Below are 19,040 nucleotides of genomic sequence, written 5' to 3'. Positions count from 1 at the left end.
TATTAATCCAAGCAAGAGCAAAATGGCCAAATGTTTAGATGGCTTAAATATCCCTGGCGATCACATTAAAAAAGGGATGAACAACCCCTCTCATTCAGAATAAAATTACTTCTCATCAGATTAAGGTGGTTACTTGATGCAATTTACTGTATCTTGTTTCTTTATCTGATAATCAGTCTAATGTAAGGGTCCATGTAAACGCTGCTAATGCAGACGTGTAGCTGTATACAGGTACAAAACAATCCACTCGATCGGTATCAAGTCAGATGAGCATTGAAAACTTTACATCTGTGAAATAACTTGAGTTTTATCATGTATTTGCACGGAGTGCACTGTTCCCTTCAGTCAGCCACATTCATACAGGTCAAATCCCACTGACACTGCAGGCAACACCACCGCATTCTAAACGTGTATCCATGGTAACAGCTTCTAGTGTTGGTCGTCCCAAGATGGCGGACGAAGTGGCAGCGTCGGAGGTGAGTGCAAAGCAAAGCTTATTATCATTTTCTTAAGTAAAAATACTGGATAACGTGCCACTTCAGGTCATGCTATTATACTTTACAAGTTAACGTAGTGAGAGGTTGGAGTACAGCCTTTGTATGACGCTTGTTCTCTAAATAATAGCTGCTTGGCTAACTGGTTCGGAGCTAACCTAGAGTTAAACTGATTAGGATTGCTAACAGTTGACATCAGCGAATTGTAACTCGTACTCTGTATTTAATCTCTAATCTCACTTATCCAAGGGCAAAGTAATGTTTGAGAACTAACGGCTATAGCTACAGAGCTATGCGGAGGTAACGCAGTACAAATTGTTTAACGATGCCATCGTTAGCCCAGACTTTAGTTGCTGTCGGTAACATTAACAGTCCCATCTTTGCGGTATAGTAAGTGGGTGAGCTTTACCATTATCCCCATTGTTTTATATCTGTAGCTTCAAGGATGTGATCAAATATAGAGAATATTCATGCACTAACAAAAAATGAGTGACTGTACTAGACACAATCCACAAGTGAGTCAAATATGGAAGAAATTCTCTAAAACAAAACACTGGCTTTGCGCATGCGTCCATCTACCTGTTTACAAGGTAGCTGTACCTCAGCGCGGTAACAGTAGTTGAGATAGTTTCAAATAAAGCAATAACCAGTGATGCAATGTAACCTATTACACTTGGTTTACTAAGCCCTCTTCTTCTGTCACCTAATGCTTTGACATAAATGCGTTTTTGAATGCAGAACCTTTGTTTCTAATCGAGTAGTTTATCGAGTATTATTATCCTTTTACTTAAGTGAAGACAAACATATGCTGTAAATTACTATTAAAAAGTGCTGGCTTTTATTTTATTAATTATTTAGTTTGTGACCCAGCATGTCCAAACTAGGGGAACAATAAATATGCTTGTTCAGTGACCCCAATAGGACTAAGTAAAGTCAGCAAATAATTGTACATATTAGAGCAAGTAGAGCATTTGCTCTACATTCAGCATCACCTTGAACACCTTCACAAAGCCTTTCTGGATATTAGTGTTCTTTCTAAATTGTATTATGATTGAGAAATGTGTTATTTCAATATTGCGCAATATGGCAGGGTTGTGGCTTCTAATAAAGTGATTTTGTTTTTTCTGTTCTATTAAAGACGCCCTTTCAGCACACATTTAAGTTAGTCTGAACTTTGAACTGTATTTCCAAACTTTACCAGGAAGACCAATATAAAAACTCTTTTTGGGTAGGGCAAATATGTATCCAGTGTGTGTTGCTAGTAGGTTAGATAGGGATTCTGTAAGCTGTTATGTATTTATTTTTAGTGTTGCATCTCATTTCAGCTTCCGGTTGCTACTGACACCACGAAACGCCGGGCACCTAAAGGTACAGTTGTGACTTGCAAACCATCTTACAAAAAGGTTCTCAAACAACACAATTCCTTTCAAAATACCCATTATTTTGTCATTAATATCTGACTTTTGATTTGTACGTTGTAAGTGGAAGTAGTCATCCTGCAGAGGTCACCCTCACCCTTCTTTCTGTATCTCTGTTTATTCAGTATGCTTCTTCATTGGAAATAGTTTGTTTTTTGATTATGTCATAATGTTCAATCAGCCAATGTTGTTGATAGAATAAACATTTTTATTTTTGTTTTGTTTAATTTTTGCAGCAGTTAAGTGCTTACTGCTCTGTGGTATTTTATCATTTTACATGGTTTTATATTTCCAAATTGTATATGTGAGATCTTCCACATCATAAAAGTAATTCTTCAGACAAACTAAATCTAAAGTGAAAAAGTACAATAATGTAAGATAACTGAGTTATTAAAGCAATAAAAACAGAGCTCAAAGATTGGATTTTTATTTGGTTAATGTAGTGGAAAATATACGTTTCTTTCAACATCTTGAGAAGAATATCCACCACACAGCAAAAGATGCAGAGCAATGCCCTCCAGCTCAATTGTCCCATGATGGTGGAATGAGCTACCAAACTGCACACTCAGCAGCTTCACTTCTAATATTCAAAAAACTGTGGAAGACAGATTCTTATGCAACTTCTTATGCACTAAAACTTTTAAAAAATCTGTCCTATGTTGGGCTTGCATCACATGAAACAGAAATATTTCTTTTCATAGCACTGTTCCTTAATTTTTTCTCCTTCACTTAGATTTTTGTGCTTGCTTTGTAGCTCACTTTGGATAAAGCATCTGCCAAATGACTAAATTAAAGTGCAACTAAGTATGAGACTAGATGACTTAACAAGACCAAGGGTTTTTGAAATTCCCATGCCAAAACTCCCAAAATAATTTTCATCATATTTTTCATTAAATTCTCTCTATGTGTCTTTTGATCTCAGCAGGCTTCTCCTCTGCTCTTATCCCATTTTAACAGATGGTTGAAGCACATGGAAGACAAATCTGCCTTAGCATTAGCCAGATCAATTATAACAAAGAGGAAAGCCGTCCATGTTTTGGATGACTTTTTTTCACATGGCTGTATTTAGCGGACCGCACGCTGTGCTTTTCTTGTTCGCTTTTCGGTGCTATTCTTTCTTATAGTAGTTGCAGGAATATATGTCGCACGTATATCCCATCTCTCCTTACTAAATCTGCCTTGCCTTGTGTATGTGGACGCAAGAGCACCACAGGACCACAGCTGAAACCCAGAGACAAGAATATTATTGCTGTCTCACCAGGAAGAAAGCGGATTAGGTTGCTACAAATAGGGCCATTACGAATCTTGACGAGGCAAACGTGTGAAGCCCATGCAGTTTCGTGCTCAGCGATGGAGAGGATTTCTGTGAAGTAGTTGGAAAAGGCTTCAGTTGTAGCAGCAGATCAACAGCACTGCTTGAAGCACTGACAGATAAAAACAGAAGGGAGCTTTGGTATGATTCACACTGTATTCTTTTGCAGGCAGTTCATTAATGATATCCCAAATGTCAGTGACAGACTCAAAGCCTGGCACTTCATTTCACTTTGCCTTGAATCCTATTTTTAGCCTCAGAGGAAGGTAGTAGGTGGAAGATAGCAGGATTACCAGAATAAAACTCGCTTGAATAGGAATTATGTTTGCTTCCTTGTGAAATGAAATGTGGTACTCTGGGAAGAAGACTTGAGGCATTGTGGTTTGGCTCTCGAGGTTACCTAACCCTTTCTAAAGCTGGCTTTGTATTGTGCTGCTCATTCCTCCAGCCTTCCTCTTTCAGTCTGTCTCTGTGCCCTCTCTGGTCTGTCGCAAGCACCTGGTTTGTCAGAGACATTGTTGCCCTGGCAACGGAAAGAGTATCTCAGCCTGCTGAGACATTAAAGAGAGAGAGCGGAAACAGCAGTGTTTGTAACTAAAGAACTTGCTTACAAGGTGACAGCATTGCTGGTGAACTGATTATAGTTTAGCCTGGGGTTTTTGGTTGAAGTGTTAACATCTATGTTAACTGTCAGATCAAAGCCTTGCTAGTGACTGCAGGGGGGTGGTGCTTTCAGGATTATTTATTCAGCTGTCAGACAGAAAAAGACTGTCTAAATTAAAAATAGTCCAAATAGACATAACTCTTAATACTCTGAGCCGTCTGCTTGTAAGCAAAAATGCGCTAATAAGCTAAGATTTACAGAGTGCCTGGTGAATTGATGTAAATTCAGCCTGTGAATTTACAGGACGATTTGTTACACCTGTGTAACTGTCAGAGACTTAATATTGACTAAAACAAGCGGGTGAGAATTAATTATTTCGTTATCAGCTAGAAAAATACATAGTTTAAACTGTAAATTAAAGTATAATCTTATGATTGTATTACATTCTTCCCCCCAGCTCCAGAGCTTCCCATTGGGGAGAGGAGAAACTGGCTAATCCACCAGCACTATATCCGTAAGGACTATGATACCTGTAAGGTAAAGTGTCTTCATCCTTCCATTCTCTCCATAGTCTGTGTTTAGTGTTTCTTCAACCATGGTAGCTATGAATTTTAGCTGCATTGTTATTCACACCTGTTAAAGTAACATCTGCCTCTGTCTCCTACTCTATGTCCATGTAGGTGATCATCAAAGAACAACTCCAGGAGACTAATGGGATGTGTGAATATGCCATATATGTTCAAGGTGAGCCATTGTTTCCATAGTAACTCTTCATCTTAACACATGAAACATGCATGATGTTCTCTCCCGTAGTTGTCTTTGTCCTCCTCTGTCCCCCTCTCTCTGTCCCTTTCTGCAGGTGTCCCCCGGCTTTGAAGCTGTGTGTCTTCCAGCGTGCAGTTACTGGTCCTACCAATCTGCCCGATGTTTTGTTATTGCTTTTTGTTGCTCTGTTCTTTTCTCTCTCCCCTTTCCACTCACCCCAACCGGTCGAGGCAGATGGCCGTCCACCCTGAGCCTGGTTCTGCTGGAGGTTTCTTCCGTTAAAGGGAGTTTTTCCTCTCCACTGTTGCCTATGGCTTGCTCCAGGGGGAATTGTTGGGTTCTCTTTATATATCTTTACAGAATAAAGTCAAGATTATAAAGTGCCCTGAGATGACTTTGTTGTGAATTGGCGCTATATAAATAAAGTTTAATTGAATTGAATTGAATGTTAATTTACAGCTACATGAAATGAAGAGTCCATTATTTGATGCCACAACTCTCCATTACATCATGAATTTCCTCAAATTAAGCTCTTTAGACCCCATGTTGTGCTTAAGATTTTTAACGTGGTTATCTTCTCTTCTGTCTTTTTGTGTTTTTTCTTTCTTGCCACAGCGCTAATCTTGCGTCTTGAGGGCAAGATTCAACAGTCTCTGGAGCTCTTTCAAAGCTGTGCTATTCTTAATCCCAGCAGTGCTGACAATATCAAACAAGTGGCCAGATCACTGTGAGTCTACTGCCCTCAAACCTCACCCCTTCTCCATTAATTACAAGATAGAATGCAAATATACATTGATAACAGGTCAACTGTGCGCCAGAACATATTTAATGTTCTTAGTGTATGGAAAATTAAGCCACCCTCGGTCTTTATTTCACTGTTGAGGAATTGGCGGATTACTCTTAAGCATGCAGTGATTAAGATGGTTTAATTTTTCATATGGGTAATTATTGTTTTTTCTTTCCATAGATTTCTCCTGGGGAAGCACAAAGCTGCCATTGAATTTTATCATGAAGCCGCAAAGCTCAATGAGAAAGACTGGGTACAAGAAAAGAAATACTCTAAGCACTGAGTTACTGATATGTCTTAAAGTTTGTCAGGGGTCATTTTTATATATATATATATTCATAACATTAAGTCCTCTAAACAAATCCTCCTATCAGTTAAAAACGGCATATGCCAAGACATTTATGCAACAATTTATCCCGAAAAAACCTCGTGGTTATTACAAAGCCTAAAAAGTGTTTTAAAGTGGCATTTCTCACGAGTATGTTTTGCCCCTGCCAATACTTGTCAGTAATACTGTAGAATTTGTATTCAGCCTTTATCCAGCTCGTTTCTGTTAAACATGGCTCATGTATAATTTGACATTTTCTTGCCCCAGGAGATCAGTCATAATTTGGGGGTGTGCTATTTCTTCATCAAAGACTTCAAAAATGTGAGCATGCTGATTTTTACCAACACTATGCCGAACAAATTGTAATATTTCCCTGGTGATCTCATCATTTGATCTTCTGTTTCTATCAGGCTGAAGAGCATCTAAACTTAGCTCTCCAGATAAATAAACACGACAAGACTTTCATGATGCTTGGGAAGGTTCATTTGCTGGTTGGAGCCACTGACAAGGCCGTCGAAGTGTATAAGAGGGCAGTGGAGTAAGTAAATACGGACAACATTAAAACCGTTCTGATGATGTTTCAATAGGAATGTGTGAACTATTAACATTGAAAATGCACAATATTTCTAGGTATATGCTATTACAGACAGCAGCTACGGTTCTATAAATATTTATAAATATTCCAGACTGGTCACGTACATCTTTCTGTTTTATTTCAATTTTAGGATATTTTTTACTGTGATAAAGTATACTTAACTGGCTCAAATAATAATAGAACATTATATTAATAATTGGTAATAATTACATAGCCCCAGTATGATTTCTTTCTCTTTTTTTCTATGTTGGCAATTTGCAAAGAGGTGGCCATATAATTTGCTGTTTCAGAGAAGATCATTTCCAAGGGCTCCCTGTTGATTTATCTGATGATTTTCCTCTTCAGAGCTCCTTTCAATCAATGGTCCTCCTTCAATCTCACACAAAGCTCCAGCTTCCAGATTTTAACTGAGGCCCCCATCAGTTCAGTAGCATATAGTTAATTTCCACTTCTATTCACATTTTTAAAATTTAAACATGAAGCTGTGGCATAAATGAGGAAATGACATCAGTGCCTATAATAGAGCTCATTATGGCTACCTCCTGTTGGGGCTAAATGAATTAATCAAGTGCCCCAATACTAGTGTTGCATTTAATGAGACATACCACTGTGAGTTTTATTTTAATGCCGATCTGCATCTCCTATCCCATTTTTACTTTGGGCCACATTGTCCCGCCACAGGTCATAATTAAAACTTCACAATTATGCTGAATCAAAGCCTGATTGAATAATCAGGAGATTCTCTGAATATCAACAATCTTTGCTCAAGAATAAGTGCAAGCATTAAATATAATTTCAGGCATAGATAAAGTGACATTTTTCATTGGACTTTCAGATTCTCTCCAGAGAATACTGAACTTCTTACTACTCTTGGCTTGCTGTTTTTACAGGTAAGTACAATTTTTTTTCTCCTAACCTTTTCAATGAGTTTTTGTTTAAACAAGTAAGAGGATCTACAAGTTACGTGTGACATTTAAGAGTCAGTAAGATCTAAAAGTGGAAGTATAATTTTCACTTTTGTGTTTTGTCAGCTTGGGAAATACCAAAAGGCATTTGAGCACCTTGGAAATGCCCTCACTTTTGACCCCAACAATTATAAGGTATGTGTGTGCTCCGGGAAACATACTTTGCAATAGATTTATTTTAATATTAGGCTAGCTAAGAATAGTGTGTAGGACTTTTTCAGAGCAGTTCATTCAAAATTAAAGGTAATTTTCTCTCATGTGGTAGTTTGTCTTTCATCGTATCCACACTTGTCTCTCTAATCATTGTTTTTATTCCCAGGCAATCTTGGCTGCAGGCAGCATGATGCAAACCCATGGTGACTTTGATGTGGCCATGAACAAGTACAGAGTGGTAGCATGTGCCGTCCCAGAAAGCCCACCTCTCTGGAACAACATTGGCATGTGCTTCTTTGGCAAAAAGAAATATGTCGCTGTGAGCAATGTGGTTTTCGTTGAGTTAGGACTTAAAATATTTAGCAGATTATTTTGTTATGGTTACTAAATTCATTAAGTTTATGTTTAAAACATCAGTCATTACAGTTGTTTCTCATTTTGTTCAATCTAAACAGTCATAGGAAAATTCATCTTTAAACTGAAGAAATGAAAAATCCACATAAGGGCTGCTCAGTATAATTCACCTACCTACTGCGGTGCTGGGCCTTTCATCTTCCTGTGATAATCATTTAGCGCACATAGCTCATATGGCAATGTTATGAACAGGCCTTTATGTATTAATAAATATATATACAGTACATTGCGATTATAAATCCACTCTTGTAAAGAATCAGTTGTTTGCAACATTGTCCTTCATATATTATTTAGATTCTTGCCACTCTTGCCCCGCCAGCTTCTGAGTCTCTCAACTTCTTTTCTCCCACAGGCCATCAGCTGCTTGAAGCGGGCCCACTACTTGTCTCCTTTTGACTGGAAAGTGTTGTATAACCTGGGTCTTGTACACCTGACCATGCAGCAGTATGCATCTGCCTTCCATTTCCTCAGTGCAGCCATCAACCTGAACCCACGAATGGGGGAGCTCTATATGTTGCTGGCAGGTGCTGAGCCAGGGAGGAAAAGGAATGAATCATCATTACGTTTGCCCTAAAAGAGAAAATTGTGGCAGCTGTTTAATTACTGTACTTTACTGTTGTTTTACTGTTAAACATTTATTTTATAGAAAAACTGTAGCTTGATGGCCAAACAATTTCTTTTTCTCACATTTCTTTACAGCAGGACCATAGACTAGAAAATAGAGAAAATTCCATTCCAGTTACCATTTTCAACAAACTGTGTGGGAAGGTCATTTTGTTGCATTGACACTGAAAATGCTTTGTTAGGCACCACTAGCACACAACAATAATGCAGTTGCTGTTTACACCTGTCTTGTATGTATTATAAACAGTGGCTCTGACCAACTTGGAAGATGCCGAGAATGCTACCAGAGCATATGAACAAGCAGTGACTCTGGACGAGTGAGCCTGTCTTACATTCTGCTTCGAATGTTATCTGAATTAGAAACTGTATCAGATCATCATTCAAAGTTAATTTCTTTTCTTCCTTGGTCATTGATTCCCCACAGATCAAACCCTCTTGTTAACCTGAACTTTGCAATTTTCCTCTACAATCACGGAGACAAGAAGGGAGCTCTGGATCAGTACCAGGAGATGGAAAGGAAAGTCAACCTACTTCGAGATAGCAGTAACAACTTTGAATTTGATCCTGAGGTACAGAAGATCCTGTTGGTGTTAATGTCTCTAAGTCAGTTTTGAAGTCATTGTCAAGCCTCCCCTTTTTGTCACTAACAGCTGATGGACATGGCTCAGAAGATGGGAACTGCCCTGCAAGTGTCAGACAGTCTGGTCTGGACCAAACCAGGCAAGGACTCCAAATTAAAACCAAACTCAGCAACAGCCACCAAAACACCTGGTGCTCCCCTTGGTACTAATCAAGCACTGGGACAGGCCATGTCTTCTGCTGCCAGCTACAACAAAAGCATCCAGTTGCCAACAGGTAAAAACTAACAGCATGTTGCTTATAAATGGAATCTTATGGACTGAACTAAAGGTGAAGGTGACACGTATGCATGAAAAATTCGGGCAAGTCTGAATATGTCTGCTCCATTTGTTCTTGCCCCAAACTAGTGGCTGTGCAGGTGAGGCCAAATTTCCTCCACATCTCTCCCTTCAACCAAAGCCAGATTTTGTTACTTAAACATTTCTCTATGTGTTTTCACAACCTCTTGGCTGCACTGGTGCAGCAACCAGATTGAATATAAGGTTATAGTAAAATGAATGAATCAATGAATAAGGGGAAAAGAAGACAACCGGCCAGAAAGTTTTTGGTGTGGAAGAATTACACAGCTGTAAACTAATACTGTAAAGATTTGTGTGCTGTATTTTGTACTACCTTCGCTTAGTTTGAACAGATGAAAAGAACAATGTATCCAGGTCTGGTAGCAGACATTTCAACATATAGCTATTATACAGGACTGACAGTTTATCCTCTTTCAGCATCTATTGCTAATGAACATTTTTATGAATATACATATATCACCCGTGAATATATTATACAGCTGGGTAAGGCAGTGTACCACCAAGTCACTGGCTGTTTCAGCTTCAGGATTGTTGGTATTTGCTGATGTCAGTGTCTTTAACAGTTTGCTGTGTGTACTGTTACCTTATGTGTTACAGAATATTATACCAAATAAAAACCGTTTACCCACTTTTCTTATGTCACCAACTTAATTTGATGTAATTCTGCCTTTTTAACAAGTCTACTACAAATTGCCCTTCTGTGGAATGTCATTAGTGGAAAATGTTGCTATTTGTTTCCAGGTCTCACTTATAAAAGGGAAACTAGTTCACAGAAATTTTAAAATAAAGGACAGACAATTATTTAGGTTTTCAAAAGGTGGTTCTCATTAGGGTTCTATTAAACAAAATCTCCTCATACTTGTGATGCAACATTGTAGTCCAGTAGCATGGTGAATAAAATGAGGTACTTGTTAGAATATACAGTACATTCTCAATTTTTAAACACAGTGCATCATTCATTCTGTTGAGAATATATTTCTGCACATCTGTCTGTGTAAAGTTTAACAAAGGCAAGTCAACATTGTTTTCTGGAGATTTTACTTAACCTGACAGAACAAATAGTCTAGTAACATTTACAGTTCTTTATGTTACTGATGTTAGTGTTGATGGATCCCACAAACTGTTTCATTTGTGTAGATCACTGGAAGATAAAATACAGTGTGTTTTAATTTGGTTTCATTTTTTTTTTAGGAATTTCCAAAGGAGCCACCATGCCCTTTGAGCCAGAACCAGATGTGGAGAAGGCCCCCAGCCCCCCCACTGATCCTCCAGGTTCCCCAGAACCAGCTGTGTCAGACAACCCCAAAATCAGAACCTCCAAGAGAAAAACCAAGGTGGAGGAATGACTTGGCTGGTTGGCTACAATTTTATTAGACATCACTGTCATTCACTCACTCTTATGACATGAAGGAAAATTAAGATTTCTAAACAGCAACTGAGCTATTTGTGGTTTTCTGGCTCATTGTAGTTAGACACAAAATCCTAGGTTTATGCAGTAGGCTTATGGTTTAGGCTCAGACATTTCATGCACAAGAACTGGGATTTCTGAAAAGGGCAGATTCTATATGATTTATTTAAAAAAATTGTAATGTCTATATTACTTTTTAAATCAAAATTCTTCTTGTAAATTCATGGTGCGGCAGGATTGGATTGGTTCATGTGTCAAAACCACTTTGATAGACACCAAGGTTTCTCTTTTTTGTTTGTCTGTTTTTTGCCAGAATAGGAAAAATTGGCATTTGTGCAGTTGCAAAAGTTAATGTTTGATAAGGTTCAAGGAAGGGCTGTGACAATCATCACTGCTATCTGACTACAGAAAGGTGTTTTTCAATAGGATATGATATTGCTTGTTTGTAAAATAGGGCTCTTTTTGAAGGTTGAGTGTAAATAGAGAAATCTGCTTTTCTATATGGATACGTGTTTATAGAGAGTAATGCATTTAATATTAAACAAAAGTCTAAATGAAATAGGTGTGTGGTATTCTTGTCTGGAATCAAATTTGTGTGTTGTTGTTTTTTTTTTAATACTTTCACGTTGTCTTTCGGTTCACTAGGTACCACCAACAGGGGACAGCATTGTTTAGGAGCTTTCAGAGTCTGTCCCTTATCTAAAACACATCCATGAATAACTGATAAATTAAAACATTGCCACCCTTCATACTAATGTTGGAACTGTCAACATTATTGTTCTTGGCTGAAGCCTCACAGCTAATGTTATATATGTAGGTCATCTATGAATACAAATTATTTATGTGTATAAATTATAATATGGATGAAATATGCAGAGAAACCAAAATATTTAGATATACAGTTGATACAATTGATACTTTGTGGGAATTTCATTGTTAAACTGCCATTGCTTGGTGCAGTAGCTTGGAGACTGATGAACTATGCCTCCATGCATTATCTTGTCACTGATTATCCTATGAACTATAAAGATTTTTTTTTTCCTGAGACACAACTGTTAAACATTGTCACATACAAGCAATCAATGCCATGTATGTGGGGGATATAGCCAAGAGCTAATTTTCAGACGCTGTTCCTGCTTAAGCTTTCAAAACTTTGAAAATCAAAACCTCGAAACAGTGAAAATCAGCACATAATGGAAAATGTATGTACAGATATCTCTGTGTGTACATTGTACATAACTATGTCAACATTATCAGTAATTGACCTAGTTATATAATTTTCTGCATGTGCAACTTTACACATATACAATCACCGGCCACTTTATTAGGTACACCTTTCTAATTCAATCCATACAGCCAGGATTTCTACTTTAAAATGTTATAATTCCTCAGTTTTTAAGTGGAAACTATCAGAAGGGTGATAATTCTACTCTCTGTCGGTGACTGAGGTCCTAGTGGGTTTCGGAGTCATACTGGAGCGTGTTATAAGAGGTTGTATGTTTTGGCCCTCTCATTCATTTTAAATAGGGGGGTCAAAACTAGTGTATTGGACTGCATTAGATTGTACAGGTGTACCTACTAAGTTGGCCAGTGAGTGTATGTGACTGTGTTAAGAACCTTTATTTTACTGGTATATTTTAAACTTAAGATCTATTTCCCAAAATGTGATATTGGCCTTATCAGTGTTGCACTTTTTTTTTATATAAGAAGTGTCTAAACTCAGTATATCTCTTGAACTATTTAGTTGATTAAACATTTTACCAATTTTGTCTTGTTCATCCTGTGTAGTTTGAAAAGATGAAGTTGAATCTCCTACTAAATCATGTCACCGATGAACACAGTGAAAATTGGCAGCCGGTTCTTCTACTGTTTTAAGAAAAAAAAGTGATAAATTCATTTGTGATTGGATGTGAATTTGGGTTTTGGGGAACAGAGCTTTAGTTGTATTTGTTAGGACAGGGTTCACTGAGATTTGTAAATAGAGCTGTAGGACTGAAAAGATTTCAATGTTGGATATAATGACAGAAATGCTGAGTTGTTGTTGTGTTGTTCATTTTTCAGCTCTACTTGACACACTTTCTTTCCCTATCCACTGGTGAGGAGTTTTTCTTCTGGCTCAAAACAGAGTGAATGCTGCTGTGGCTGTACACACTACATCAACAAAGCTGCTGCTTGCAGTCTCTCATTCTTGCAGCATGTGCTGTTTGTCAGCATAGTGCGTCATGGCTGTGGACTGTGAGTGGAAAGAAGTTATGGTGGTGGAAGCCAGGGCTCTGCTCAGTGTGTGTGAGCTGATATCAGATGTCATGTCATGTACTGCATGGTCAGATCTGTGTAGTGTAGTTGATTTGATTCTTTGCTAACTGTACTCCGCCTCAGTAACATTTACTTCATCGGAGTATTATTTCTACAGGTAAAGAATCATTCTGCTGAGGCTCCAAATTTGTTTAGTCCAAACTACATACTTATTTTTGCAAGGACGTGTCCAAAACAGATTAGGAGCTTCATGAATGATGGGTCAACATGTGTTCGCAAAGAATCCCTGAAAACAAATCACACACAAACAACAGAAATGTAATTAGGAACCTTGTTTAGATCAGTTAACAACTATGCACAGCCCAGCAACAACATGTTTATCGGTGCTGTTTAAATTTATTTGCATTAACTGCACATACTCTGACCAAACCTGCCTGAACAGTAGCTGTGCTACATTTTAGCTGATTTTCTTTCTCACTCATCACTTTTCTCTGCAGTGAGGAAATGATTGAAAAGTGGTGGAATAGTCTTCCTCAGTGCTCTGTAATTATACAATTTACATTTCTTCACATTCTGGGTTTTAGGTGGAGAAGAAACAGCAATAAAATCCCAACCACTCCTGTGCACTTGTACTTGTAAGAAAAGGCAGAACTAAACGATTCCCAAAGTTGTTTATTGGTGCAAAAGAACAATAATAATTATGCAGTAATTATTCCTCAGTGGTAAACTCAGGATGCCTTACTTGGAACCTGAAGAATGTATAAAGCTCTAATGTTTTAAGCGATGTGATAGAGATAACACTGCCATTGTTCTCCTTTGATGTTGTCCTTTTTGTTTCCACTTCAGCTATTTTCTTTTACTGTCTTCTTGGAGACAGATGCTGATAAAACCTCCCTTCACTTCCACCAGCACTAGTCATTGTTCTGTCAGTGCTACCTTTCTTATCTTCTCTGTTATACCTTTATGGCAGAGGATCGTATCTATATGTAGTGTAGTTTTTTCATTATGTCCTTGTTAAACTATGCATGCCTGAATTGCCTGTGGCCATAACTTTTACAATGCAGCTGATGGCCTGTAAGTTACTGCTCCTGCAGCAGTTATTTTTCAGTGCCACGTTGGAAGATTGCTTTTCCATTTCTCTTCTTTCTACAATTCAAATCATGTGGAAGCATCTGAGTACCTTGTGGAAGTTTCATTTAAAGTTCTCTGGCTCCAGGGAGTGCTGCTGGTTTCACTGCAGGTTTTGCATGCTGCAATGGAAGTTACTTGTATTAATAGCCCATAATACTAATGTCATGTTTTGTCATGTGGGTATTTTATTTACTGTCACCTGCAGCTGCTGGATGTGTCAGTTGTTGTCTTATTTGTTTGCTAAGATGTTCACAAGTCGTAGACTGTGTGTCTGTTTGTTGCAGGGACACAGACAAAAAAAATGTTTCCTTTCACCATCTTTGTATTTGAAGCACAATGATATGTGATGGTTTGATATTTGAGGAGACTAGCTGTGTGGCTCTGAGATAAGCTGCGCCGTTATCTTTCTCATTTTTTTACTTTGCAGTTTTCTAACTTTAGCTTTAAACTTGTACATTATCAAAGAAGTATACATCTGTCTACAGCTACGCATCCAGTCTCTCCTCTGCTTTGTCTGGCTCTTTTAAATAGTTCCCCAGATAATCATTAGGTCTCGAGTATCAGGATCACTACTGGCCACTCAGTGAATCTGAAAGTAGCCCTCCACACTCTCATCTTGCTCTTTCCTTTTTCTCTGTACAGTTACCTCAGTTACGCATCATTTGTTTCCACTTTTCTCTAAAACCAGCTCAGTCATCCCTGTCTGACACACAAGCCGTGCCCTCATTTTTATGGTACAGTAGATACTGTATAAACTGTAAAACATTCATACAATAAACATCATAAATGTTTCCAGCTGTTAAACAAGGCATCAGCATGCTTTACAGTTTTTTACTGCCAGGAAACAATTATAATCAAATACAGTCAAACATTAATGTTAAAATATCACTGCCAGTTAAACTTACCAATTTATTCTTTGTTTGTTTTATGGAAACATTATTATTTTTACAGCTGTGGGCAGCTCCCTATTTTCCTTTGTGCATTACATTGTTTGACAACTGTGTGCATCACAACTACATTAAAGGATTTATTATTTTTCTCTGGGTTGTTTACCAGTGATCCAGAATGCTGCCGCTGAGCTCTTGACCAGGTCTTCGAAGACGGAACATGTAAACACTGACTCTGATCTTTTTATTCTCACTCCCCATCGTAGTTAGGACCCACATCAAGATCCTTGAGACAGCTTTCCGAGGCCTACATGGTCAGGCACCTGAGTACGTTACAATCTTCTGTCACTGAGGAACTAAGGGGCCAAGGCTGGATTATGCACAGAAGATTAAGAGGGGGTCACAGCAGGGGAAGAAGATGACAGCACAGTGATGGAGAAAGCCAAGACACTTTTGGCAAGGTCATATGGTTGATTATACTTCAACAATAACAATACTTCAAGTGGGTATTTCTGACACGTTTAAGGTCACCCTTAAATGATACTATCCATCTTTCAGACAGGGTGTAAGTTGATTTATCAGTCTCTCAATAGAAGTACTCAGCCTCTAATTTCATACACTGAATCCATGTTCTGAAAGCTAATATGATGTGCAGAAATTACTTTGGCCTTCATCTATAAAAGTTGGATACTCTAATGAATCTGTAACAGTACCATAATATGATTCTTCACTTTGTGCATGAGTCTGATTTATGAGATTATCTGAATGAAGCTGAGTCTGCCCATTTAGAAAACATGTTTTGCACCTTTCTAAATTAAAAAACCACCTTGGGAGTTGTTATAAATCTTACATTTCCCAAAGATCAGTTTACAAATTTCTATGCAGCACCAGTTGCATCTTAATGCAACTTAGCAGAATTCAGTCCATCAATGTTCTTCAAAAATTAATCTCATTTTTAAGGAAGGGTAGCAGCTGCATTACAATTTTAGGCTATTTTGTTAATCCGAAGTGGAAAATATTTATGCAGCCTGCATGCAGCTTACCATGGGGTTTCACATTTGGTTCTCAAACCTGGAGAAACCTCAGCACAGCAGGGTTAGAATTTATACATGTCAAGTTGATATTTTACAGTGAACGGTTCTGACTTTATTTCCTTCTCACATATTAATAGCAAATATGAGACAGATACTGGTTTGTAAATGAAACGTTTAAACAGCCTCAGCTCTCATACACTGAAAGGAGTTATTTATTTAAATAATGTTTAAGAAAAATTGCCACAAATCAAATACATTTTTTGTGACTTTAGTAGTAACTAAGTTTTATTTACAGCATTACAAATCACATCCTGGTTTCTCCTTGATATGAGAATATAAAAATACTGTCAAACTGAGAAATTCAGTCCATGGCCCCTTTTCCACCTCTCATAACTGGCCTGTCACATGATTGTTGGATTGTTGTTTTCAGAAGGTTTGGTTCTGACAGCCACCAAACATCCAAGGGGAGAGAAGGTTCTCAAAGCTGTAGAGCCACGGACAAGCCTGTTCCCATAAATCATACAGTCCTAATAACAAGCCACACGAAAGGTCCCACACCCAGTGAAATCAACATAGTGCTGCGTGTGTATCCTATTATGCTGTTAAATGTTTCATAAATGCTCACAGCACATGTACTTGAAATGTACTTGTTTTTCCACAAACAGATCAGGGGATATGAAAAATGCAGAGTGAGGGCAGTAAGCAGAGATGTGATGTATTTTGTTATCACTATCTGTAGATACTTCCCCTACCTCTCTAGCAGAGACATCCTTGAGCAAGGACTTAACCTCTAATCGACACAGGGCCCTGACCAGAGGCTGAAAAGAAAATTTTTTATTAGAGATGAATAAGGTAATGCACCTTAACTATAGAGCATCACAGGTGCTTATGATAGATCAATGGCTTCACGTCCATATGATGAAATAAGCTTTATACAGTATTATATTATTGTGTAACAGCTTATGTTCAAGTTTATCCTAAAGCGTCTTTTTACGCTATTCAAAGATCAAAGTTGCTCACATCACATTTCACATCAATGATGGATCAAATGACTATGTGTGATGTAATCTGACTTTTCTACAGAGCTTTTAGTGTGTTTCAACTCACTGCTCTGGTGTTCCTTGCCATAACCTTGTTGTTTTATTTCATATTTCCCCGCCTCTTTTACCAGCCACGGCAGATGGCTGTTTGTCAGCAAAGAAAAAGCTCTGATAGATTTGCTGCAAGCTGCTGGTCAGGCACCGTGTTAGTAACTATCTGAAGCATTTAACAGCTAAAGATTGTTTCTTAGAGAGGTTAGTGGAGCCCACACCAGAGCTAAAAAGGGCCTTAAGGCAGCCAGTTGAATGTTAATGTTGTTCTGTGTCTGCTGGCAACAGTTTGCTAGCATGTTCAACTTGAAATGTCAAATGTGTGACCATTTCCAGCTTGTGGATTTCTGTCATCAAATACTAAAAGAAGTAACAATAATGGACTACAGACACACACTGTATAACAGCATACAGTATTCCCATACTACAGCTAGTCTAATCTGTATAGTGTTTGACTTTCTACTTTCCAGGCTGCTGACAAATTGCAAAGTCCAGAAACAAAACTTTTCAGTATTTCTGTTTTAATAATTCACGATTGCTCGTTGTAACCTCCAGTGCGAGAGTAACCAGCGTTTGTGTCTGGTTGGAGACTTCAAAGTAGCAGGGGAAATAAATCTGTTTCACTGAACATATAAAGTGTTATAATCAAAACCTACTCGAATGGCACAGAGGAATAAGACTTAAATTCCCAGTTCATCTCTGCAAATTTGTGATCGATTAAATCCACTAAATCAAGAATATTTGGGTTTAAGATACAGTTTTAATGAACAAACTAATTGGTGTCCAAGGTGGTTTTTATTCCTTCCAATAAATTGTGCTTATGGTGCAGACAGAATAATTTTGCCTCCTCTGGATGTATACATTGTGTCTGATCAGAGACAAAATAAATAAAAAAAGAAAATCCCAGTTGAGTGCTTCTCTCAGCAGTACTGGTGGCTATCTGGCAGGCTGTAAACAACTGGGATTACTCTGAGCCAACAAGTGAAATAAGATCTCAGTGCAGAAACTTTAGAAACAATATATTATTTACTGACATGGCAGAATATTTATTTCTCTGTGCACTACTGGGTTGGTGCTGCACTTCACAGCTTCTGTGACTGCAGCCTGGAGAGCTGACCTGATTTGACAGTGCAAACAGCTTCAGAGAAAAGGATCAGCCAAAATTGTAAATGGGTCTGATATTCATTTAATTAAAAGTGTGTGTGGTCAATATAAAGCATTCAGCCAGCAACTTGGTAGCCTGACTCTGTGCACGTTGAACATAAATCTGTACGTCTTCACCTTTATGTTTAATCTCATTTGTGAAATTTGAGCTGAAAAAATTACATATCTTTTTGAGGGGGTTGGCTGGGAGCCGTCACTTCCTGGGATCTTTTTGTTGTTCTGCTACCAGTCTTAATGCTAAGCTAAATTAACCTGCAGCTGGGATTGATATCGCAGAGAAATGAAAGTGGTGTTGAGTTTCTCATCTTAAGTGGCTCCCAGCACATTTCCCAAGATGTCAAACTAATTAACAAGATATTTACAAATATCAAATTCAATATCAATTCAATTCAATTCAAATTGCACTAAGGACGGTTCGTCGCAATGTTTATAGGTTTGGTCTTCTGTCCTTTTTAAAGGTCGATTGTGTCCCTGAAATCAATAATTATGGGATAAACTGTAGTTTTTGAGATTTAAAAATAGCTCTCAGAATCATCCGACTTGACATTGTTGCCTTCCTTCCAATTTTTGCCCTTTTATAATCCCATTCAGTTGAACATAAAGCAGTGTTTGAGATTTAGGGCAGCAATGGATGGATTAGAACATACAGACACACAGAGAGCTTCGTGCTCT

General features: G+C 38.0%; 1 protein-coding gene across 1 annotated transcript; it reads left to right on the top strand.

The window, feature by feature from the left end:
* Nucleotides 1-186: 186 nt before the first annotated feature.
* Nucleotides 187-11,364, top strand: bbs4 (Bardet-Biedl syndrome 4). The gene is made up of 16 exons (XM_067495776.1): nt 187-476; nt 1,820-1,862; nt 4,286-4,365; nt 4,509-4,572; nt 5,209-5,320; nt 5,561-5,633; nt 5,976-6,029; nt 6,119-6,246; nt 7,139-7,193; nt 7,335-7,403; nt 7,588-7,740; nt 8,188-8,359; nt 8,707-8,776; nt 8,884-9,028; nt 9,110-9,314; nt 10,589-11,364. Exons 1-16 carry the CDS (start codon nt 417-419, stop codon nt 10,741-10,743), a joined length of 1,638 nt encoding a protein of 545 aa, XP_067351877.1. The 5' UTR covers nt 187-416; the 3' UTR covers nt 10,744-11,364.
* The last annotated feature ends 7,676 nt before the right edge of the window (nt 11,365-19,040 follow it).

This window comes from Channa argus, chromosome 2 (assembly GCF_033026475.1).
Source record: "Channa argus isolate prfri chromosome 2, Channa argus male v1.0, whole genome shotgun sequence".
In the NCBI taxonomy this organism is placed as follows: domain Eukaryota; kingdom Metazoa; phylum Chordata; class Actinopteri; order Anabantiformes; family Channidae; genus Channa; species Channa argus.
Note: the sequence above shows the minus strand (reverse complement) of the source record. Positions and strands in the feature narration are given on the sequence as shown.